At 34.9% G+C, this 27368-nt stretch overlaps 1 protein-coding gene across 2 annotated transcripts in view; it reads right to left on the bottom strand.

Moving 5' to 3' along the window:
• The window catches only part of MAN1A2 (mannosidase alpha class 1A member 2), a 151852-nt gene that overhangs the window by 65103 nt on the left and 59381 nt on the right, over positions 1-27368 (bottom strand). For both annotated transcript variants that reach the window (XM_065906143.1, XM_065906135.1), the window contains exons 4-5: positions 20706-20824; positions 15106-15186 (exon numbers count right to left, since the gene is read on the bottom strand). In XM_065906143.1, the coding sequence (XP_065762215.1) occupies positions 15106-15186; positions 20706-20824 (200 nt within the window). The remainder of the gene's footprint in view (positions 1-15105; positions 15187-20705; positions 20825-27368) is intronic.

The following is a 27368-nucleotide window of genomic DNA, read 5'->3' on the forward strand; positions in this document are numbered from 1 at the left end:
CAATAAAATTTCCTGATCTCTCCTATGATGGATACCACAATGTACTGGATATATGAAAGTACGGAGGGAAAAATGGCATCTCTTGGTACCATGGAGTATACAGCAATCAGAGAAAATTGTTGTAAAGTGGATGGATAGTGAAGAAAAAGCTTCAAGTGAAATGGCCTGAAACTACAATTAATTGAAAGGGAAGGAATGGTTTTGGTGTTAATATCCGTATTTTCAGCTGGCAAAAAATCTGAGCAAAAACACTAGGCTATGAAATTCATCCATGGTATCAAGCTCAGAACAAATATTAAAACAAAACAAAGAGATGCAACCCTATTTCATAAATGCCCTTTAATTACTATAATCATGTTTATATCTTACACATTTATATCTTGACATTCTCCATCAAGGTTCACCCATAATTATTAAAAAAAAAAAGAAAAGAAAATATTTAAGTTCACATTCCAAGCTTATTTTATGAGTTATAAATGCTCCACCCCTTGGTTCCAATTACTGCTTTTTTTGGTATACAAAACAATAAGCTGCCTAAATATCAATGGTTCTCAAACTTTTAAAACCAAGGTACTATTACCAAGACATTTATAGTATAATTTCTAATATTCTTAACATGTATCTCATTTTAGAGACTACTGACTTAAAGACTCAAAACTGAGAGTCAAAATGCCCTGCTAACAAAAGTGGCATGTTCTTCTATATGCCTCAAGGCTATCCTTTCAAAATCATTTGATATTTAAGGTTCCATCTTTTCACTGTGGTCAAGTACTTTTGATAAAATATTATTGGATTTTTCAAATAAGTTGAAAGCATGGTCTAGATCAAAGTTCTAAGCTGAGACGATATTAAACAAAGCACACCTATATTACTGGGGGTATAAACTAAAGAGGAGTATGTGCAAGTATACAAAGCAATATGACATTAATATATTTTGCAAAGTTTCTTAAATAACAGAAAATTTTCAGCAGAATTTCAAATTAGATATTCTTATACATCTACAACTTACCACTTCCTTGAATACCTACATAAAATTACTAACAGTTATATATTAGTAAAGAGAAACTGAGGGTTTCCTTTATGGCTCAGATGGTGAAGAAACTGCCTGCATGAGAGAGATCCGTGCTGGATCCCTGAGTTGGGAAGACCCCCTGGAGAAGGGAATGGCTACCCACTCCAATATTTTGCCTGGAGAAGCCCACAGAGAAGCCTGGCGGACTACAGCCCATGGGGTTGCAAAGAGTCGGACACGACTGAGTGACTAACATGCACAGAGAGACATTACGTTATTAGTGAATAGCACTGCTTCTTTATCTCACACTTTACCAGGGGGACAAAGGGACCAAGTTCTTAACTAAGAACTAACACTAATGACATGTGTTTGCTGATCATATCTCTTACATGTAAAACTAATATTCCCCAAACAGTAAAATAACTTACAAACATAAGCTTTTTTTCTAAACAGAAAGCATTCTTATTTCACTTCAAGAAGTAATTAGTGACATATTTTCTAATTTTCAACTACCTATGTCAGTTAACATATATAGTACCAATAATAATAATACAAAACTCAATAAAAGCACCACCCCAATGTCACAGAGAAAAAAAAACTCCTTACCTAGAAGGCTTAATTTATTCAGGAAAATACAAAATCTTTAATGATAAATATACCACAGCCTTACAGTTCCTATTTTCAGAAACATTTTGGCAGACAACAGCAACAGCTAAATAAAACAAATTAGCTAGTATGCAATGTAGGTGTAAAATACAAATCTAAAAAGCATCAAAGTAAAAGGTAAGTCTCTTTTCTAGTCCTAACCGTTGATCACAGAAGTCCTTCTATAATGCAAATAGTTATTAATTTCTTAAGTATCTAGTAAATATTTTGTGCTAAAATCAGTTCCAAGGTATACATAACTCCTAGCATGTTACATCAAATTCTCATTTTCCATTTCTCAGAACAGAAATTCTATTACACAAACAGTTTACACAATATCATATACTCTATTCTTAACTTGTTTCTTTCACTTATTGTATATTGGAGATCTTTCCGTATCATTCCACCTCTGTTTCTCTTCAGTGGCTGCAGAATTTATCCTTGTATAAATAATACTGTAATTTACTTAATCAATCTTCTATTCATAGACATATGTTTCCAAAACTATGTGCCTCTGTAAGATAAATTATAAGAGTGAAATTACTGAAGCTATGGATCCATTCATTTGTAATTTCGATAATTAATGCCAACTTGGACTACAAGGAGATCCAACCAGTCCATCCTAAAGGAGATCAGTCCTGGGTGTTCATTGGAAGGACTGATGTTGAAGCTGAAACTCCAATACTTTGGCCACCTGATGTGAAGAGCTGACTCATTGGAAAAGACCCTGATGCTGGGAAAGATTGAGGGCAGGAGGAGAAGGGGATGACAGAGGATGAGATGGCTGGGTGGCATCACCAACTCAATGGACACGGGTATGAGTTGACTCCGGGAGTTAGTGAGGGACAGGGAGGCCTGGCGTGTTGCGGTTCATGGGGTCGCAAAGAGCTGGACATGACTGAGTGACTGAACTGAACTGAATGACAACTTGTTCACACCTCTCACATATTTACATTTCTATCAGAATTTATGACCAGCTGTTTCTCTGTATTTTTGTTAACATAAGAGTTGTCAAACTTTTGATCGTTGCTAACCTGAGAGTTGAAAAAGTCTACTTCACTGTCAATTTTATTTTCATTTTTTTTAATATGATGTGGTAATATTCAACACTCACTCAAATACCTTTTCAAGCAAAATTCATACACTGTAGAGGATGGAAAACTATATATAACATTTCCCAGATTCCATCCCACCTAAACTTCAAGATAAGGCCTAGGCATTGGTAAGTATACATAAATAAGCAGTATCTGGATGGAAGAAGTAAACAATTTGAAGCAGTGGTCTTTCATGCAGAGGTGCCTGATTCTTACATGTTAGCTCTGACAGAAGTTCTAATGACTAGTCCCGAGTTTCAAAGATAACATGTGGGCAATGGAGGGAATGGGTCTGAATCATACCATAAAAGCCACAAGGTATGCTTAAGCATCCAAGTACTGCATTTCGGACTCTTTCGTTGACCACGATGGCTACTCCATTTCTTCTAAGGGATTCATGCCCACAGGAGAAGATATAATGATCATCTAAGTTATTTTCACCCATTCCAGTCCATTTTAGTTCATTGATTCCTAAAATGTCAATGTTTACTCTTGCCATGTCATGTCTGACCACTTTCAATTTGCCTTGATTCATGGACCTACCATTCCAGGTTTCTATGCAATACTGCTTTTTACAGTATCGGACTTTACTTCCAACACCAGTCACATCCACAACTGGGTGTTGTTTTTGCTTTGGCTCCGTTTCTTCATTCTTTCTGGAGTTATTTCTCCACTGATCTCCAGTAGCATACTGGGCACCTACCAACCTGGGGGGAGTTCATCTTTCAGTGTTCTGTCTTTCTGCCTTTTCATGCTGTTCTTGGGGTTCTCAAGGCAAGAATACCGAAGTGGTTTTTGCCATTCCTTTCTCCAGTGGACCACAGTCAGAACTCTCCACCATGACCCATCTGTCTTGGGTGGCCCTACACAGCATGGCTCATAGTTTCACTGAGACAGACAAGGCTGCAGTCCATGTGATCAGATTGGTTAGTTTTCTGTGACTGTGGTTTTCAATATGTCTGCCCTCTGATGGAGAAGGAAAAGAGGCTTAAGGAAGCTTCCTGATGGGAGAGACTGACTGAGGGGGAAATTAGGTCTTGTTCTGGTGGGCGGGGCCATGCTCAGTTAATTCTTTATTCAATTTTCTGTTGATGGGTGGGGCTGCGTTCCTTCCCTGTTATTTGAAAGTGAAAGTGAAGTCGTTCAGTTGTGTCTGACTCTTTGCGACCCCGACCCTGTGGACTGTAGCCTGCCAGGCTCTGCCGTCCATGGGATTCTCCAGGCAAGAATACTGGAGTGGGTTGCCATTTCCTTTTTCAGGGGATCTTCCCGACCCAGGGATCAAACTCTGGTCTCCCGCATTGCAGGCAGACACTTTAATCTCTGAGCCACCAATGAAGCATTCCCCGTTATTTACCTGGGGGCAAATTACGAGGCAATGCCAAAGAATGCTCAAATTACCACACAATTGCACTCATCTCACATGCTAGTAAAGTAATGCTCAAAATTCTCCAAATCAGGCTTCAACAGTACATGAACTGTGAACTTCGAGATGTTCAAGCTGGTTTTAGAAAAGGCAGAGAAACCAGAGATCAAACTGCCAACATCTGTTGAATTATCAAAAAAGTAAGAGAGCTCCAAAAAATAATCTACTTCCGTTTTACTGACTATGCCAAAGCCTTTGACTGTGTGGATCACAATAAACTGGAAAATTCTTAAAGAGATGGGAATACCAGACCACCTGACCTGCCTCCTGAGAAATCTGTATGCAGGTCAGGAAGCAACAGTTAGAACAGGACATGGAACAACAGACTGGTTCCAAATAGGAAAAGGAGTTTGTCACGGCTGTATATTGTCACCTTGCTTATTTAACTTATATGCAGAGTACATCATGAGAAATGCTGGGATGGATGAAACACAAGCTGGAATCGAGATTGCCGGGAGAAATATCAATCTCAGATATGCAAATGACACCACCCTTATGGCAGAAAGTGAAGAAGAACTAAAAAGCCTCTGGATGAAAGTCAAAGAGAACAGTGAAAAAGTTGGCTTAAAGCTCAACATGCAGAAAACTAAGATCATGGCATCTGGTCCCATCAATTCATGGCAAATAGATAGGGAAATAGTGGAAACAGTGACAGACTATTTTGGGGGGCTCCAAAGTCACTGCAGATGGTGACTGTAGTCATGAATTTAAAAGATGCTTGCTCCTTGGAAAAAAAGTTATGACCAACCTAGACAGCATATTAACAGCAGAGACATTACTTTGTCAACAAATGTCCATCTAGGCAAAGCTTGGTTTTTCCAGTAGTCATGTATGGATGTGAGAGTTGGACTGTAAAGGAAGCTGAGCACCAGAGTTTATGCTTTTGCACTGTGGTGTTGGAGAAGACTCTTGAGAGTCCCTTGGACTGTAAGGAGATCCAACCAATCCATCCTAAAGGAAATCAGTCCTGAATATTCATTGGAAGGACTGATGCTGAAGCTGAAACTCCAATCAATACTTTGACCACCTGATGTGAAGAACTGACTCATTTGAAAAGACCCTGATGCTGGGAAAGATTGAAGGCAGGAGGAGAAGGGGACAACAGAGGATGAGATGGTTAGATGGCATCAAAGACTCAATGGACGTGAGCTTGAGTAAACTCCAGGAGCTGGTGATGGGTAGGGAGGCCTGGCATGCTGCAGTCCATGGGGTCACAAAGAGTTGGTCACGACTAAGCAACTGAACTGAATTGAACTGAACTGAACTGATGTTTAAGCATTTCTCCTGTCTGCATGTTTTCAAGCTATATAACAAAATATCTGATTTCATGACCCTCCCAAAGATTCTGTTAGCTGGTCAGTACCTTCTAATAAATCACTAGATAAAATAGATTGTTTTCTGCAACTACAACTCTTGACTAATAAGATGATGAAATGTTTAAAATTTCAACAACATTTAAAGGAAGATTTCCAAAACATTTATTTATAGAAAAACTTTTATGTATTCACCATCCATTATGTAAAATCTCCCAGTTATTTTTACTGAAACAATTTGTAAGAAACATTAATGCAGTGAAAGAATGCTTCTGAGTACGCCTTATGTATCCATGCTGTTACTTTCAGATAATAAGATTGCTAAAGTGGGTTACTGGGTCACAGAATTTTAAATGTTTATTTGACAGAAGCTTAATTATTTTCCAAAAAGTTTGTATCATTTGTATTCCCTCCAAAAGTATATCAGACATTTGTCAAAATTTAAATATAATTATATACTATATCTTTAAACTGGGTGCATTTTATTGTATATAAATTGACTTCAATAGAGCTGTTTAACATAAACACATTTCTAAGTTTAAGCCTGTAAGCTTTTTTAAGTGCTTATCAGGCAGAGAATGTGGAAGGTTAAGAGTTTTTCAGGCAAAAAAGTAAGGTTTAGCTCTAAAACCACATAGGGAAATAAAACAATGTGGTCTAAACACACAGTTTAATGCATGCAGAATTTGGGGCCTCACTGTGGCTTTCTTCTGTCCTGGATTTTACACCTAAATTTCTAGTACCTCTAAACTCTGTCTTCTGACATGATTTTAAACAGGATTTTTAACTTTCTGATATTTCACTGTTAGTGTGAAGAAATGCAACAGATTTCTTTATATTAATCATGTATCCTGATACCTTGCTGAGTTCATTTATTAGTTCTAATAGTCTTTGTGTGGATACTTTAAGGTTCTCTCTCTATATAGAGTATCACGCCATCTGCATATAATAACAATTTTACTACCTCTTCCAATTTAGACACCTTTTATTTCTTTTTCTGGTCTGATTGCTATATCTAGGACTTGCAATACACTGTTGAACAGAAGTGGTAAGAGTGGGCATTCTTGTCTTGTTTCAGAATTTAGTAAGAAGACTTTCAGTTTTCTTCATTGAGTACTATGTTGCCTGTAGATTTGTCATAAATGGCTTTTATTATGTTGAGGTATGTTCCCTCTATACTCATTTTGGTGAGACTTTCTATCATGAATGGATACTGAATTTCACCAACTGCTTTTTCTGCATTTACTGGGATGATCATATGGTAAACTCTATCTTCTGATCAAACTGGTAATCATAACTGTAATCAACTGTCAATTGGTATTACTACTGTGACTTTAAACATGTAAGAATGTATACAAATGTGCAGATGAACTCACACATATAATATGAAATGTTGGGGAGTATATTTAAAATGGGATACCAAAGTTTGGTGGAATGTTTTTTACAACTACCAACACATCTAGAGAAAATGCAGAGGTCAGATTTTAAGTGGAAATTGCAGTAACTTCTAATGCAAAAATAAAATTAAAATTAGTGCAATAAGGACAATGATGGCTAACATTTAAACCAAGAAAAATTAACACTCTACTGTTTCACTTTTTTATTTAGAACTTTAGGGCAAAATAAGGGGCCTCTATTTGTCTTAGAAAATATCTCTGAACCTTTTCAGAAATGACCTTACCTACAGACAACAAAGTACACATTTGTGTTTTAGTAAAGAAAAATTTGGCTGTTGATGCTGTTTGTTTTTATATTCTGTGAAACATGTCTTAAACTTTACATAACCATTTCTCTATTTTATCTGACAGATTTCAGATGTTGTTATCCACATAAATTACATTATTATCTTACTCAGGAAAGGATGCCACTTTGATAACCATTAAAAAATGAGAAGAGACAATACTGTTAAAGAAATGTCATATATTTGAGGCTAGCATCAAGTAAACATAATAAATCATCAAGATTTTTTAACTTGTGAATATTTAAAATAAATAGTCTTGTTCTGAGAAAATAAAATGATAAAGCTTCACATTTATAATATTAATAAATCATAGGACAGAGGAACACTTTGTTAGGACAGCATATAACCCTCATTTGGTTCACCATACAAGAACATATTAATAGAATGTATGCAAAATGTTCTTTATTATAGTTACACTCTTCCTAAATATAATAAAGTTACTTTGGCATGTTATAAATTATAGCTAATTTTCTGCCTTATGTGAGATATAGGGATTTATTATCTATCCAGTATTAGAATAATCTTATATTCAATGTTTTATTTATTATTAACAGATCTCAAGGATTTATTGTTTGTTTCCTGGAACAGACATGGATCAGAGCTTTCAATGTAAAATGATGAAGTAGAAAAGTAAAATGGTCAGTAAAATCTGATTTTATAAGAAAGAAAAGTAAAACATGTTCTTACTTTTATGGACAGTAAACTCTATTCAAAGAAATTAACTTATGATATCTGTTTTCAGATATCAGACTTCCCTGGTCGCTCAGACAGTAAAGCGTCTTGCCTACAATGTGGGAGACCAAGGTTCAGTCCCTGGGTCGGGAAGATCCTCTGGAGAAGGAAATGGCAGCCCACTGCAGTACTCTTGCCTGGAAAATCCCATGGACAGAGGAGCCTGGTAGGCTGCAGTCCATGGGTCACAAAGAATCAGACACAACTGAGCAGCTTCACTTTCACTTTCATCTGTTTTCAAGGAGCTTCTCTGGTAGCTCAGCAGTAAAGAATCTGCCTGAGATGCAGGAAACATGGGTTCGATTCCTCCCTGGGTCAGCAATATTCCCTGAAGAAGGAAATGGCAATCCACTCTTATATTCTTGCATGGGAACTCCATGGACAGAGAAATCTGGTAGGCTGCAGCCCATGGAGTTACAGAGAATCGGACACGATGTAGTGACTAAACACTAACAATCTATTTTCAATTAAGTAAAATAATTTTCTCACTAAGCTGGACAAGACTTAGTGACTAAACAACCACAATCCATTTTCAATTAAGTAAAAGGATTTCCCAAACAGTATATTTACCGTACAGGAAAAAGTCCAAGGAGGAGGAAAAATAAAGTAGTATCAGATAACATTGTTAGGCACTTTTGAATAATTTAATCCCTACAACAACTCTCAGGTGAACCCTTTCATTCTTTTATAGATAACAAAACTTAAATTACAGGAGGTAAACAGCTTGACAAATAACCATTGTGAAAGGGAGGCAGAGTAGAGACTCAAGCCTACAGCTCCGAAGTACTCGTGCTTCCCTCTACTTCAGTGTTTCCTCCTCAAGTCTGAGGTATTAAAACTGCAAAAGTGGAAATACTGGTAACACTGCATAGTGTTTTCCTGTGACAATAGCAACCAAAATTTCAATTTTGTTTCAACCTTCAGATAAAGAGCCTAATGAAACAGAGGCCGAGGTTTCTTTAACATAAGTTGTTCATAATTAATTTTGAATCATATGCCTTTTGGTATAAAAATTAGTCAACCACACACAAAAAATTTCGTATTTCCTCTACATAGTCAGACAAGCATGAAATAAGAAAAAAATGCTCTATCTCAATGACATCATATAATGTTTAACCTGGTAAAGGCTAGGAAGAATGGAGTAGCAAGTAACAGCAGTTCATGGCTGAGAGAGGGACAGGCTGTAGAGGCAGACCCTCTCTGAGGCACAGGCATGCAGCGAACACTTGAAGTAGAGGGTAGAGCAAGGGCATCAAGAAAGACTTGCCTGCAAAACAGGCTCATTGTAATTACAAGGTAGTGTGAGAGGAATTTGAAGCCAGTGGTACACTGCAGATAATCTTAGCAATGAAAGTCCCAAGCCTGTTTCAACTCCGACTAAACTTACTCAGCTCCTAGCACTAGTAACACAGACATGCTATTCCGGCACAAATGTTATTAAACTCAGTCTTTACCATCCCATCCATACACGGTATTTTGTATTAAACAAAATATTATTAAACACTAAAGAAAGCAAGAAAAGTTAACCCACTTTCTAGAGACAAAGCAACTGACAATCCAGACTCAATGAGGTTAAAATAATCATAAAGAATTTTAAATGACTATAATTACTATGTTAAAAGACCTAGTAGATAAGGTGGAAAACATGCATAAAGACAGTGAGGAATTTCGGCAGAGAAATGAAAACTGTAAAGGTCAAATGAAATATCAGAAATAATAATTTTAAAAATCAAGATAAAATAGTGATGAAAAATGCCTCCAACGTGCTCAAAAGTAAATCACATAGGTTAGAAGATAGACCATATGACATTACCTGAAAGAAAAAGTAACCATAACAGAATCAGACAAACTAAAGATAAGAGAGAATATGAACAGGGATAAAGAGAAAAACTTTAAAATAATAAAAAACCAGATTTACTAAGGAGACATAACAATCCTAAATATGTACACACTTAAGAACAGATCTCCAAAATACATAAAGTAAAAACTGACAGGACTGAAATGAGAAACAAACAAATCCATAATTTTAGTCAGAGACTTCAAGACTCCAAAACTTAGTATTTGACAGAACAAGTAAACAGAAAATTAGTATATTTACAGAAGTTCTGAGCAACATAATTATCCAGTTTGACCTAACTGAAGTTTTAACCCAACCACAGCAGACTAAACATCTTTTCAGGCACACATTTTTTTTTGATAGACCATATTCTGTAAATAGGAAAAAAGCTCATAAAATATAAAAGCTCATGAAACAAGCTTTGACAAACAACAGATTTTTTTCTCTATTCACTGCCCATTAAGCAAACTAGAAATAAGAACAAAGACATGTGGTAAATTCTCAAATACCTAGAAATTTAACAGTTTACTTCTAAATAACTCAGCAATAAAAAGGAAGAGAAATGAGAAAATATTTTGAATAAAAGGAAAACAAAAACATATCAAAATTCATAGGATGCAACTAAAGCAAGAAAGAGAAGCAAATCTTTGATTATTAATGCTTATAGACTACAAGGAAAAAATTAAGTTACAAGGATGTAATGTACAGCACAGGGAATATAGTCAATACCTTAAGATAACTTTGATGATGTATATGCTATAAAAATATTGTATTACTATGTGTACATCTGAAACTAACAGAATACTGTAAGTGAACACTACTTCAGTAAAAAGATAAAAACAAATAAAATAAGAAAAGGTGTCATTCTAATGATCTAACAAGCTTCAACCATAAGAAACTGTGGGGGGAAAAAATAGGGGAAAAGGAGCAACTTAACCCCAAAGAAAGCAGAAATAAAGATAAAAGCAAAATTAATAAAATTGAACACACAAAAGTAGAGAAAAATCAATGAAACAAAAACTAATTCTCTGAAATAATAATATTAATACACTTGTAGCCAGACTGACAGCCAAAGAGAAGATGAAAACCCCACAGACTGGAGCCCACTAGGCTCCTCTGTCCATGGAATTCTCCAGGCCAGAATACTGGAGTGGGTTGCCATTCCCTTCTCCAGGGGATCTTCCCGAGCCAGAGATTGAACCCTGGTCTCCTGCATTACAGGCAGACTCTTTACCACCTGAGCCACCAGGGAAGCCTGAAATAATAATACACTTTGTAGCCAGACTGACAATCAAAGAGACATTGAAACAGGGAACATTACTACAGACCCTACAGATATGAAAAGGATAATAACAAAGTATTACAAACAACATTATGTCCACAATTTAGAGGAAACACATTCCCTGAAATAAACAACAAGAGCCACACAAACTTACGAAAACCACCTAAGAAGAAAAAACCTGAATAGTACTATATCTACCAACGAAACTGAATAGAATACATACATTGTAAAACTTAGTGGGAAAAAAACAAAAAACTCCAACCTCACCTGGTTTCACTGGGAAGTTCTACCAAACACTGGAGCAGGAAATGGAAACCCCCTCTAGTATTCTCACTTGGGAAATCCCCTGGACAAAGGAGCCTGGTGGGCTACAGTCCATGGGATCACAAAGAGTCAGACACAACTGAGAGCTAAACAACAATACACAAACTTCTCCAGTAGAAAGAAACATTTCCAAACTCATTTTACATCATCAGCATTACTCTTATACCAAACACATACATACAAACTCATTTTACATCGTCAGCATTACTTCTATACCAAACACATACATACATAAAGATATTTAAGCTACAGATCAATATCTCATATGAACATACATGCAAAAAATTCTCAACAATGCATTATCAAATCAATTCCAGCAATATTTAAAGAAGATAATACAGCATGACCAAGTGGGATTTCTTCCACAAAATGCAAGGTGATTTCAAAAATCAACTAGTATAATTCACATTATCAACAAATAAAGAAGAAACATCATATAATCATCTAATTAAACACCAAAAACATTTGACAACATTCAATACCTATTCATGAGTTTTAAAATCTCAGCAAAAAGGAATGGCAGGGGATTTCTTCAAGATGATGAAGGGCATCTACCAAAAAACCCATTATGCTTAATGGTGAAAAACTAAATGCTCTTCCCCTCATATCAGGAACCAGACAAGGAATACACTCTCATCACTCCCATTTAACTTTGTATTTAGTGTAGGTTCTAGGCAAGAAAAAGAAAAAATAAAAGAACTATACAAATAAAACAGTTCTCTAGATAGAGAAATAAAACACCTTTGTTCCCTGATGACATGATTCTTTAAAAAGAAATTCCCAAAGAATCTATTGAAAGGAAGGAAGGAAAAGGTCACTAAGCTGTGTCCAACTCTTTGTGACCCCATGGACTAAATGTAGCCCACTAGGCTCCTCTGTCCATGGGATTTCCCAGGCAAGAAGACTGGAGTAGGTTGCCACTTATCCAGGGAGCAAACCCATGTCTCCTGCATTGGCAATCAGATCCTTTACTGCTGAGACACCAGGGAAGCCCCAAAGAACATATTAAAATCCATTTAAAAGTGACTAGAATTAACTAGCTAATATAGGATAATCTCAGGCCACAAGGTCCATGTAAAAATCAACTGCACAGTGCACAACAATGTGAATGCTATTCTATTATATTATATTATGTACATTTTACCACTTTTTAAAAAAATGATAGCATCAGAAAAGTTATCCAGAGAAGAAAAAAATGTCCTGAGCCAGCTGCAAACTTAAGCTTTTATTAAAAGTTGTTTTAAATCAATTGTATTTATATACACTGACATTGGACAATCAGCAATTAAAATTTAAAAATGCAGTACCACTTTTAACAGCATCAAGAAACGAACTATAAACCCATCAAAATATATATAAGATCTGTAAAATCTAGGAACACCAACAAACAAAATTAAAGAACTAAATAAATGTAGAGATATGTTATGTTCATGCACTGGAAGATATCAATTTTCCTTAAACTTTCTGACAGACTCAATATAATCCCAATCAAAATTCCAGTAAGATTATTTTGTGGCAATCAGGAGACTGATTCTAAAGTTTATATAGAAAATAAAAATAGAATAGCCAAAATAATTCTGAAAAGGAACAAAGCTGTAGAATTCATGCAACCTAATTATGAGACCATAAAGACCATGATTTCAATTCTATAAATCCATAATTATGAACACAGAGTGGCAACGGCAAAAGGACAGACATACAGATCAATAGAACAGACTCTAGAAGTACACCCACACTTGGTCAATAGATTTCATATATGGTCAATTAATTTCTAAAAAGGTGCAAAATCAATTAAATAGAGAACAACTAGTCTTTTCAACAATGGTTGGATTTTCAAATTCTAGCAATGGTGCTAGAATTTTTGTATATCTATATGGAAAGAGATGAATCCCAATTTCTACCTCACAGCATGTAAAATTTAACTCAAAATGGACTACAGATTTAAAAGTATAATAAAGTAAAACCATAACACATTTAGAAGAAAATTAGAGAAAATTTCTGTGACCTTGGATTAGGCAAACATTTCTTAAACAAAATATCAAATACATGAACCATAAAAGATAAAACTGATAAACTCGACTAATTCAAGATGTGACAACTTCAGTTCTTCAAAAGATACTGTTAAGTCACAGAAAAGCCACAGAGAGAAAATGCTTGAAAACACACAGGTTATAAAGTCCTAAGTTCAGAATATACAAAAAAAACCTCTCAACATCCAAAAATAAGAAAAGAAACAAAATTTAATGGCCAAAGACAGAACAATTAAAAAAGATATATGAATGACAAGCACATGAAGAGGTGCTCAACATGATCTGTCATTAGAGAGAAGGAAAATAAGACCACAATGAGATACTACACACCTATAGCTAAAAATAATAAAGAAACTCTCAATAGCAAGTACTAGTCATGATAGAAGACAATTGTTGGAAAAAGAGTCTGGTGAGTTCTTCCAAAGTTTACTAACCATTTGATCCAGCAATCCCACGTCTAGATATTTACCCAAGAGACATAAAAATTTATGATCCTACAGAAACCTAATGCAAATATTTATAGTGACTTTATTCATAACCTCCAAAACTAAAACAAATCCACTGGTGAATGGATAACTACCTTAGAGTCACACAATGCGATACTATATACAGCAGTTAAAAAAAAAAAAAAACCTACTAAATACATGAATAAATCTCAAATGCATTGTACTACAGAAAGAAGCCAGTACTCCCCTCTGTAGGAATGGAAAACCTATCAATTGTTACCAAAGGCTGGTGGTAATGATAAAAGGGAATTTTATGGGATGATAAATTCCTCTATATCTTACTTGTGCTTACTAGATTGTATTGCACTGTCAAAATTCATATAAGTATACACTAAAGTGAGTGAATTTTACTGTATAAGTAACACTTCAATAAGTCTGACAAAAAAATCCTATCTATTAACTTACTATGATTTTATTGATAAAAGTGAGGTGGTGTACTTGTTAAGTATGTTTCAAGCACTCTTTGTTAAAGGTGATTTTTGGAAATGATGGTTCTGTACTTTGAGAAACTCTAAACTCTAAAAGCTGGGTCAGAATTTCTCAAAGTACAGAACCATCATTTCCAAAAATCACCTTTAACAAGGAGTACTTGAAACATACTCAACAAGTAAGTACACCTTTAACAAGGAGTACTTAAAAATATAAATAATGGTCTCTATTTCAAACCAACTGAATTTCAGTCCAAGACTTCCAAAAAGGAGAATTTAGAGTTGTTGCTGTTTTATTTTTTTAATTTACAGCAATAAATTGCGTTCAATTTCCAAATAGGCACTTTTAACAAAATTTTTGGACTTAGGAGGATCCACATTCATTCTTACTGATTCATTCCTTAATTCTAATCTTATTAACTCATTTTCTCCTTTTGTTTCAAACATGTAATTAACTGAAACAGCAAATTCTAGAGGATTACTCCTACAGAGGAGACACAGTGTATGTAATGTTAGGATCTGTGATAAATTTGTCTTACTGATATTCTCAAAATGAAAAAAATCATTATTCCCAAGGAACAGAGCTCTATCTGAAGATCTAGTTATTTCAGCAAACCTGTAGATTAGTTCAATATTAGACAATTTAAAAAGATGACATTCTGCTAGGGAAATCTTTCATTTTACTAAATTTCATTCACAACCTTTTTCCCCAATTTATTACTTGATTTTGCTCACCTCCTCTCCTGAAAGGTAATACGCTGCAAGCAATCCTCCAATAAATCGAATGTTGACTTCAAACACAGACACTTCTGAATTCTGTGAAAACATATTGAAAATGCTCACATATACACAAAGCTGTAAAGGTTTCAAAATATCTTCAATACTTCATATGTTTCTCACAAACACACTGGGGAGAATACTTTTTTCCACTTTCTACATCTTCATTTCTCATGCAACTGAAATCTCACCTCCCATTTGTTAATGCTACTGAAACTCCTCTACTGCTATCAGCACAGCTTCCTAGTTGCCATAACCAATGGGTCATTTTCATGTGCCTTACATATGATTATGAAATTAGCAAGATATTTGATGCTGTGGACTATTCTCCCTCATGAAAGCCTCCATTTCTTAAATTTTGAAATAGTGCTCAATCTACTGGTTCCTTTGTGTTCTATGCTATATTCACTACACTATAATATATATTCAGTAAACTATATGTCCATTTTTACTTCTATCTCTTCTCATGAACTTTAAACACTTTTCTAGTATGTATAACTTAATCAATGTTAAAGGAGGTACCAAAAAGTAATGATAAGATGACAGATTTTTTCAATTAATAATGATGAAAAGCTGACTCCTAGATGAGAAATTGATTTGACTCTTATATATGATATACACATATTTATCAAAATGAAATCAAAATAATTTAGAAGTAGACACAGAAGTACCAAAAAAAAGTAGGAGAAAATGTGACAATATATCTATACTCCCTTGCGAAAGCAGGTACTTTGTAAGTATATAATCAATTGCACTGATAACAAATAATGACAGAAAGACATGAATTTCCCCATAATGAAAATTACCTATAACAAAAAAATCATGAACAAAATTAAAAGGCAAGAAACAAATGGAAGATATTGATATCTGCCACAAATATAGAATAATTTACCACATACAGTCTACAGGTTTGTATTTAGATATGGATAAAGATATTGCTGAGAAAGATTCTAATGCATGGAAAGAAAAGTGGCGAAGAACATGACCAAAGAATCCACAGAATATACAAAAGTGACTAATAGAAAAATAATATTTCTAATTAACTTTTAAATAAAAATTAAAAGGAAATATATATTACCCTGAAGTCTTTCCAATATTCACAGGGAGAAGACGTCATTTGCTAATACAAGCATAATTCTCTAATACAGAACTTTCACAATATAATTATTTTAATAACATAAACTGTTATTACATCCTCAAAAGCAAAGTATTTATATTACTTCATATATTCCCAATATAAAGCATACTGCAGGATATATAGTAGACATTCACTAAATATAGAGAGGAAGCGAAAGAGGGAGAGAGGGCCTCTGTCACTCACTAGAAGAATAATACCTTCTAACCAGTTTCCCTGACTTCGTCCTTCCCAGTACTCTATTTGTTCAGTACCATATAGCTAGAGCGTAATGTAACTTTTCAATCTTATTTCGGCATAGATTACCACTCTGTGCAAACTTTTACAATGGTTTCTGGTTACACTCAGGGTAAAATGACTTATTAGACCCAACATAATCAGATTCCCCACAACCTCTCTGACATTATCTCCTAAGAAATATCCCTGTGACTCACTTTATTGTCAAAATCACTTCTGTGTCAGTCTTTACACTACTTGCACATCTCTATGAGCAAATTTCACTTAGAAAGTTTTTCTGATCACACAATATAAAATTGTGAAGTAATCCCTCATCACTAATATTCTTTATTCTGTACTATTTCCCCAATTAACACTTATCATCATCTTAATATGGCATAATTCTTTATAAAATTCAAAACTTTCCTCACAAGAAACAGAAGAGAAAGTCTAGAGGACAGAACAGAGCGGATGAGGAAGAAACATTATTTACAGGAGTAAAGAGAGAACCTTCCTAAAGTGCTGAAAACAAAAGTCCTTAGACTAAAGAATATTATGAGTCCTTTATGGAATAATCTAAATACAGAATGGTAGGTACAGAAAAACAAAGCAAAGAAAGAAAATATTAACAAGGAGGGGAAAGATTACCTTTTAAAAATTAAACGGACAGCATACTTTTCAATAGCATATTAGAAAGACAATGAGACTGCATCTTTAAAAGGTTAAGAGAAAATAATCATCAACCTCTAACTTTATACTCAGCTATAATATCTGTTAGGAGAAAGCTTGGTTCTCTCATATCCACATAACTTCCCTTGGGTGTCTTCTCAGAAATGTTATTACCTTCAATAGTCATCAGATATAAAAACAGCAACTTCTCACCACTGCTTACTCCTATTTACTCACCAATTTACTCACCAATCCTATTTATTTACTCTTCTTTAAGAGTAAGAACTTACCACTACCTGATATGTTATATACAACTTTAATATGCATTTACTATTTTTCTCCTATAACTAAAATATAAACTAGTATAAACTAGAGATAAAACTCTGTTTTGTTCATTCCTGTATCCATAGATCCACAACAGTGTCTGTCACAGAAAAAGCACTCAATAAATATGTTTATTTTTCTATTCATTGCTTAACTTTTCTATTCATTACCTAATTTTTCTATTCACTACTTTAAATGCAAGCTGGGACCAACTAGACAACAATTACACATAAGACAAGAGGGAAATGAGCTAAATTAAAAGATCTTTATATTTTTCAGAAGAAAGAGAAACTGATTGATTTTAAACTTTGGTAAGTATACCTATTAAAATTTCAAGAGTAACCCCAAAATAAACAGAAATGTAAAGTATATAATAAAACTAGTAGAGGTAAAAAGAGATACAAACTAAAAAGTAAGAGGAAAAAACAGACATGAAGTAATTTAATATAAAATAAGAAAGAGAGAAAGTAAAGGCAAATGAGAGGCACAATAATAATATAGGTAGCAAAATAATGATGGAAGATCCAACTCCAAAAATATGTTACCATACTAAGTGTAAATATTTCAAATTCAACAGTTAAAAGATTCCAAGACTGGATAAAAATAACAAAATCTAAGTACACATCATATGTAAAACATACAGCTAAAACAAATGACACAGAAAGGCTAAAAGTAAAAGAATGAAAAATAACTGTGCTGATTATTAAGCTATTTTTCCCTCAGCTTCAAATCCATCCTTTAACATTCTACTTTGGTATACAGAAACCAGAACTCTTCAAATGCATTTCTCATTGGCCCATGGGCTCCCCAAGAGGCCCTCCAATGACAAGAAGTGCTACAAAGATAACACAAAGATGAAGGAAGGAAAAGGAACTTATTCCTTCTAACTTACTTCTGGCTTCTGACACTGTCACACCAGCCATGGTTCTTCACCCTGGCATCTGCTTCCAGGTTCCAGTTCCCCTGTCACAGACACATTCCCCCAGTTGGCCTCTTCATGCCCTTTTGAGACACCAAGCTCTAGCTAGGTACCCCCTCTTCAGATGTCTGAGCCCTAGCTCCAAGAGGATCCATTTAAGAACTCCTAAATTCTCAAAATCAGAGCCCCAAGCTACTAAACGTTATTGGTCTCAGCCTCTTCTGACTGTTCTCAGAGTTCCATTTTACTGCAGTTATTAATACTACCTCTCATAATACAGTAATGTTCTACTTTGCCTTTTCAGTGCCCCATTACTTGTCAACAATTCTAAACAATAAATCCTCTCAATTAAAAAATTGCACAGTTTTGGTTCTTGATTGAGCCAACTGACACAATATACCAACAAATTATCAGACATAATAAAACTGCCATGTTAACAAACAGGAATGTCGGAAATTCACAAATGCCAATTCTCTCCAAATTAATCTATAAACTGAATGCAATCCTCATCAAAATTTCAACAGGGTTTCCCAGAGCTTAAAAGAACAAAGAACTGATGAGAACTGCTAAGATAATCTCCTAGTAGAAAAACATCAATAATAGCAAGATTCAAATATAGATATCAAGTTGTCTTATAAAAACATTATAGCTAAGGGTACAACAAATATTTAGACTGCTAAAATATTGATGTAGGGATAAAGAGAAGAAAACAACTGACTATAACTAATACATGACTAATGTGGCATGTACAAATAGCAGGGAAATATTAATAAACAGAATCAACTATTTGTTGATCAACTGATAATTGCCTATCATAGTCTACCTACAAATTTAATTATATAAGAACTAAAGACCCAAATGCAGAAGTTTAGAATTAAACACTGGAATATATCTTCATGACCATGAAGTAAGGATTTCTTAAATAAGATATGAAAAGCATAATCTCTAAGGGCTACATAACTATACGGGGTGGGAAGAAGGGGTGGTGTGGGGGGGTAGATGGACTACAATTCTCAACCCCCTTTACAATAAGATGTGGCCACATGAGTAAGATTCACTCACTAATACACAAGCAAAAATGGGGTAACCAACTTCTGAACAATCACATATCTTTTCTCTATTCCTTCCTTCCTCCTTTCTGCCATAGGCACTTATCCACCTTATCTTGAAGAATCATCTATGAAGATGAAGCTTTATACTGCAGTTGACAGAGCAGTAAGACAAAGGATCCTAGATCACTGAGGAGCTACCCAAATCAGTCCTAAACTGCTTATCTCTGCACTTGATTTCCAGGAAACAAAAATAAATTCTCTCTCTTGCTTAAGCTATTTCATACTAGATTTTCGTTATGCACAGTCAAACCTAAACCTGATAATAAAAACTGTTGTGATATATGCTCAAAATGCTAAAATAATACAAAAGAAAGTAATCAGTTTTTGTCTAATTAGCATCAGGAAAGGCATCAGAAAAGAAATAATTACAGATTTAAATCATAATTTGAATGATACAGAGTGTGCAAAAGAGAAAAACACATAAAGGAGTGGTTTCTCACTACAGTCAGAAGGAACAGCAAGTACAAATATCATGAAAGATAATAATGAATATGACAAAATAGCCACACATCTTTTAGGTGAAGACTGGTAGCAATGAAAATAACTGCTATCATTTACTGAACATTGAATATGTACCAGATTATCTCAAATAATCCTCACAATACTGCAAGATGACAGCAATTTTATGACAGGTTTAGAAAGTAGCACTTACTTACAGGTAGATTTCCCAAGGAGTACTAGAATGTAGCTGTGCTGGGCTTCAAACCTAAGCAGTATCACTTAACAACTATGCCAAAATTCTGGGATGATGAGCACATGCCTATGAAGACTCATCAAAACTGTGCCATATGCACAACACGATTCAACTATACTTCAATTTAAAAAATAAAATTTTTTAAAGATGCTAAAAAAAAACTGCCAAATCACTGTATCTTTAAAAAACAATAAAATATTTATTTTAAAGTTAATTTATGATTTTCCTATATTTCCAGTTCAACATGCTTTTCCCCCCAACTCTTGCTTTAACACACTTAACACATTACCTTAAATGATAAGAGTAAGAAAAGTAAAAGGAAAATGGTGAGAAAAGGTGTCTATTTTATGCAAAAACTAAACAACTGACAACTGCAAAGTAAGAAGGGAGACTTGGGATTTCCTTAAATTCAGTATAACACTCAAAACTATTGTTAGAGACTGTGTTTTTTTTATAGTCAACTGAATAAATTGTGAACTGTATACTCACCACACTGAAATCAAGGTTGTTTTCAATCCATTTTTGCCCATCTCGGAATTCATCATGAAGTCCCATGATATAAAGGGTATCCAAAGCATCTACTATAGTAGCACCCATTTGTGAAGTTCCTATATTTAGAGAGAAAAATGTCATTAAAAAGATACCCTTCATACAAGCCTTATTTTCATTTTTCATATATATAGAAAGTAAACCAAAGTAGGAATATAGGGATTAAAAAAATATCCAACATCATCTACTTTTCCATTAAATAGACAATATACATTGTTTAAAACATTTTTCTAAAGAGACACATTGATAACTAATACAAAGATAAAGGAAAACTAAAACTATAATTCTTCTTAATTTTCTTCCTGGTTCAGAAAATGAGATCTATTTAACTGAGATCAATTTTAAAAAAAGGATTAATTTAAGAAATGGGAAGGGTGGTTCAAGATGGTAAGCTAAGTCATAAGACAACCATGAACAATGCTCTTTTGGTCCAAATTCATAGAAAGGGCAAAAAATATACTTAAAATAATAATAAAAGTATAACAAGACTAAATAACTGTAGTGGGAATATAAAGTATAATAATCCTTAACAATCAAAAAGCAGAACATATTTTAAAAGAAGGAAGTCACAAAATGTGAGTAGAGAAAATCAAAGTACTAAGATCTGCCTATCTTCAAAAAGAGATCATCTTGATCTTAAAGAAAATGTTTCAGGGAGGGAGGAATTAATTCAACAAAACTAACCTAACTGATACTAAAACCAGATACTGGACACCCAAGAAAACAGAATAGGCCCACCTTACTAATGAATATAACTGCAAAAACCTTGAATAAGATACTAGTAAGACAAATCTAGTAGCACAGTAAAAGAACAAATAACAGGGAGCAACTAGGTTCTCCCTAGCCCTAGGAATGAAATTATTATTTCTACCTTCTGAGAATGAAAATCATCCACACAGCTTACCACCTATATTAACATAACTTTACTATTACACTGTCATCATCAATGAGTTTATTCTTATAGGAAACATACTCAGAAAGACAGAAGTTGCAAAATAAGTCTACTGTTCATTCCAGGAACTTCTTCAAAGATCCATCAACTCTTTAACAGATAATGATGGCTAACACTTCAAAACTCTAAACCTCTTGCCTTTAAATTCTCTGATCATGTTGTTGTTGTTTAGTTGCTAAGTCATGTCTGACTCTTTTGCAATCCTATGAATGGTAGCCTGCCAGGCCCCTCTGTCCATGGAGTTTCCCAGGCAAGAAATACTGAGGTGGATTGCCATTTCCATCCCCAGGGGATCTTCCAGGGATCGAACTCACATTTTCTGAATTAGCAGGTGGATTCTTTCCCACTGAGCCACCAGGTAAGCACATTACATGATGATCCTTTCCCAATCATAACCAAGATATAATCAACCATAATCCACCAATTGAAGGGCCCTTACTAAGCAAGACTTAAAATCTCAATATATATCTGAACTTCGTCCTTCCCTAACAGGCTACTAAGGTTCTGTTGAGGGAGTGATCTCCCTTACCATTGTAAACATTATCCTCAGCTAGGGCTTCTCTGATAGTTCAGTTGGTAAAGAATCCACCTGCAATGCAGGAGACTCTGGTTTGATTCCTGGGTCAGGAAGATCTGCTGGAGAAGAGATAGGCTACCCACTCCAGTATTCTTGGGCTTCCCTTGTGACTCAGCTGGTAAAGAATCCACCTGTAATGCAGGAGATCTGGGTTCAATCCCTGAGTTGGGAAGATCCCCTGCAGAAGGGAAAGGCTACCCACTCCAGTATTCTGGCCTAGAGAATTCCAAGGACTGTATAATTCATGGGATCGCAGAGTTAGACATGACTGAGCAACTTTCACTTTGTCTTACCAACAAGTTACCTTGGTGATATTTTAGGAATCTGTATGATACTACTTAGGTTCATTATTGTTGTTATTTAATCACTCATCATGTCTTAACTCTTTTGCAACCCTGTGGAATGTAGCCTGCCAGGTTTGTCTGTCCACGGGATTTCCCAGGCATGAATACTAGAATGGGTTGCTATTTCCTTCTCCAGAGGATCTTCCAGACCCAAAGATCAAATTTGCATCTCCTTCATTGGCAGGCAGATTCTTTAACACTGAGCCACCAAGCCCAGGCAGATTCTTTACCAATGAAGCCTATTTAGGGTCATTTAATATTCCTTTAATATTCACTTAATATTCCTTCTATTTAATATTTATTTAATATTCCATTTAATATTCCTTCTATTTATTTATTTTGGCCACAATGCACTGCATGTGGAACTTCTCTAAACAGGAATCGAACCCATGTCCCCTGTAGTAGAAGCTCAAACTCCTGGTAGCCAGTGGACTACCAGGGAAGCCCTTTACTTTCCTTCTTAATTCCATACTTTTTCCCCCAAGTGTTTTCTTATAACGGTTTAAAGCCTATACAGATTTGTTCCTATAATGCTTGTTTTTAACTTACATCACACTTTCTTGTTCATGTGCTCCTAATTATTTCTTCAACTTACCAAGAAGGATATCTTTCTACTAACAAAATGAGTACTCCACCACACTCTTGATAAATTCCTTGGTCTTCTCCCCACTCAGTTCCCTTCATGTTGATATCAACTATAACATTTGTTCTGGGTTATTACAGACATACTTTCCATTTCTTTTTTGTTCCTCAGCTTCCTATTAAGATAACAAAAATATTATCAAGCCATTTAATCACCCATATATCACTATCTCTTGCATAATCTTTGGCTACCTGATGCGTAGAACTGACTCATTGGAAAAGACCCTGACGCTGGGAAAGATTGAAGGTGGGAGAAGGGGATGACAAAGGATGAGATGGTTGGATGACATCACTGACTTGATGAACATGAGTTTGAGCAAGCTCCAGGAGTTGGTGATGGACAGGGAAGCCTGGCGTGCTGCAGTCCATGGGGTCACAAAGAGTCGGACACGACTGAGCGACTGAACTGACTGACTTGCATAATCACTTGAATCAAATATGTATCTCTATTTATTTTAGTATTTTGTCCACAATATATATCATGCATATTTTAAATCCTTAAGAGTCCCTGTTTTTGTTCTTATTTCAATTTTTATAGGTAGCTATGCTCAGTTCTCTAGTTATTTATTTAGTCCTTTAAGTACATGTTCCTCTAAGGTGTTGACTATTCTGAAATAGAAAAAGGCCTGACCCACATACCTGTACCGATTTTGGTTGATTACACAAGGAGAGGTTTGTGCCACAGGCTAAGCAGTACAAAAAAGTGAAAGGCAAAATTGAAATTACTGGCTATCACTATGACTGTTTACCTAGATAACTGAAGATTTCAACTGGAAAAAATTAAAGGGTCTAAAACTACTCTTGAGCCAAATAAAAATTAAAGTATGACACTACAGAAGATATAAAACATAAATAAAGATTTATTATGAGAACACAGGAATCAACCAGTTCCGAGGAAAACTCATAACTTGAAAATTTTGTACTATTTAATAAGAACAAATGAAAACAACTGCACTCTGTTCTACTAACAAAGTAAGAAAAAGAATGATAAACCTGAGCAACAAAGTAGAAGAATCAGAAAAGCTAAAGGCAGAAGTAAATGAATTAGTAATAAAGAACTATCAGAATAATAAATTCAAGAGATAATTCTATGAAAAGAACTACACAATAAATTTATAACTGATTTTTTTAAAGTAGTCATTCAAAAGTGGAAAAGGAGTACATGAAGACTGTATATTGTCACCCTGCTTATTTAACTTATATGCAAAGTCCATCATGCAAAATGTTGAGACAGATGAAGCATAAGCTGGAATCAAGATTGCCAGTAGAAATATCAAAGACCTCAGATACACAGATGATACCACTCTAATGGCAGAAAGTGAAGAGGAACTAAAAAGTTTCTTGATGAAGGTGAAAGAGCAAAGTGAAAAGGCTGGCTTAAAACTCAACATTCAAAAAACTAAGAGTATGGCATCCAGTCCCCTCACTTCATGGCAAACAGATGGAGAAAACAGTAGAAACAGCAGCAGATTTTATTTTCTTGGGCTCCAAAATCTCTGCAGATGATGATTATAGCCATGAAATTAAAAGATGCTTGCTCCTTGGAAGACAAGCTATGACAAACCTAGATAACATATTAAAAAGCAGAAACATCACTTTGCTGACAAAACTCCATATAGTCAAAGTTATGGTTTTTCCAGTAATCATGTATGGATGTGAAAGACCATAAAGAAGACTGAGCACGTAAGAATTGATGCTTTTGAAAAGTGGTGCTGGAGAAGACTCTTGAGAGTCCTTTGGACAGCAAGGAGACCAGACCAGTCAATCCTAAAGGAAATCAACTACGAATATTCACTGGAAGGACTGATACTGAAGCTCCAATACTTTGGCCACCTGATGTGAAGCGCTGACTCACTGGAAAAAGACCATGATGAGGGCATGAGGGAGAAGGGGTCCACAGAGGATGAGATGGTTGAATGGCATCACTGACTCAATGGAAGTGAGTCTGAGCATACTCTGGGAGATAGTGAAGGACAGGGAAGCCTGGAGTGCTGCAGTCCATGGGGTTTCAAAGAGTCAGACACGACTTGGCAACTGAACAACAAATGGGAATATATAAACACAAAAAAAAGGAACTGAGAATGCTACAAGAGACAGATATAAAAGAAATTAAGAAAACTTAAAAAAAAATTTAGTTGTATCTTCCAACTAAATTTGAAAATGAGTGGAACTGACGATTTTCTAAGAAAATGAACATTATTTTGACTTTCGAAAAAAGAAACAGAAAAATCTAAACACAGACCAAGAAATAAATTGAGAAATTTTCAAAGAGCTACCCACAATACAAGATTTGTACTGTAGAAGTTTCATAGAATAAACTCTAATTTTAAGGATGACAAATACTACATAAATCTTGACAGCAACATAGGGGGACAAAAACTTATGAATTCTGCATACCATTGATACAAAAATATAACTTGGTATGAAAAATAAAACTATTGGCTGATCTCATTTGTGAACATCATGGAAATATTTAGGTATGGACTTGCTAGCAGGTATGGTGAGTTTATGTTCAATTTTATGAGAGACCGACAAACTGCTCTCCAGAATGTACCATTATATACTCCCAAAGCAATGTAAAAAGTCTAGAGGCTCATTGGGTAAAGAATTCGCCTGCAATGCAGAAGACACAGGAGATGTGGGTTCGATCACTGGGTCAGGAAGATCCCCTGGAGAAGGGCAGGGCAACCCACTCCAGTATTCTTGCCTGGAGAGTCCCAGGGACAGAGAACCCTGGCTAGCTACAGTCCACGGGGATGCAAAGAGTGGGACACAGCTAAAGTGAGCACGCACGCACTGGTCATCCTACCATCCTTTCTCAATGCTTGACACATTGTTGGCCTTTTTAACTGAACTCATTCTAGTGGGTATGAATAATAGGATTTTGCATTATAGTTTGAATTTTAATTTCCCTGATGACTGATGTGCTTATTGACCATTTGTCTATCTTCTTTGGTGAAGTATTATTTCTATATTCTGAATACATGCTTATACATGTACCACAAATATTTTCTCCAGTTCTGGGGCTTGCTTTTTCATTTCCTTAATGTCTTTTGGAGAGCAGAGATTTTTACTTTTCATGAAGTCCAATTTATCAATTTTTTTCTTTAATGGTTTACTCCTTTTGTATTCTTAAAACTCTTAGCTCACCTCAAAGTCACAAAGATTTTCTCAAATGTTTTTTACTGGAAATTTTATGTTTTTAGTTTTTATGTTTAGATTTATGATCCATTTCAAGTTCATTTTTGTACAGTGTTGAAGAGTCAATGTTTTTGTTTTTTTTCTGTAGGAGTATATAACTGACCCAACACCACTTATTAGAAAGACTTTCCTATTGAAAGCATCTTTGTTGAAAATCAATTAAAAATGTTATGTGTAGCTCTATTTCTATTCTTTTCTAGTGATTTTGATGTCTATCTTTACACTAAAAACCGTCCTGTCCTCATTACTAAATCCACAGTAAATCTATAATCAAGTAGCATAAATCCTTCAACTTTGTTCTTTTTAAAAACTATTTTGATTATTGTACATGCTTTGAGTTTTCATACAGATTTTAGAATCAGTCTATCAACTTTTATGGAGAAGTCATTTTTACTTGGATTCCTTTAAATCTAAAGACAGATTTCAAGAGAACTGACATCTCAACAACATTGAGTATTCCAACTCATAAACATGACATGTCTCTCATTTAAGTTCTTTTCAATTTCTCTCAATAATCACAGTTTTCAGTGTACAGATTGTGCACATAGTATGTTAAATTCATTCACATGTATTTCATGCTTTTATGCTACTGCAAATGATATTGTTTTTATTTATAACTGTGTACTGCTAGTATCTAGAAATATAATTTACTTTGTATAATGAACTTGTATCCAGTGGCCTCACTACTAAATTTGTTTTCACTCTAGTATTTTGTTGTTATTGTCTGACAGATTCCCTAGTATTTTCTTCATGAGCAATCATACTGACTACAAGTAAAGACAGTTGTACTTCTTCATTTATAACCTTTGTACTTTTCTGTCTTTTCCTTACTTTAGTGCACTGGCCAGGGCTCCTTGCATAATGTTACATAGAAGCTGGAGAGCAAA

Source organism: Muntiacus reevesi, chromosome 1 (genome assembly GCF_963930625.1).
Source record: "Muntiacus reevesi chromosome 1, mMunRee1.1, whole genome shotgun sequence".
Taxonomy (NCBI): domain Eukaryota; kingdom Metazoa; phylum Chordata; class Mammalia; order Artiodactyla; family Cervidae; genus Muntiacus; species Muntiacus reevesi.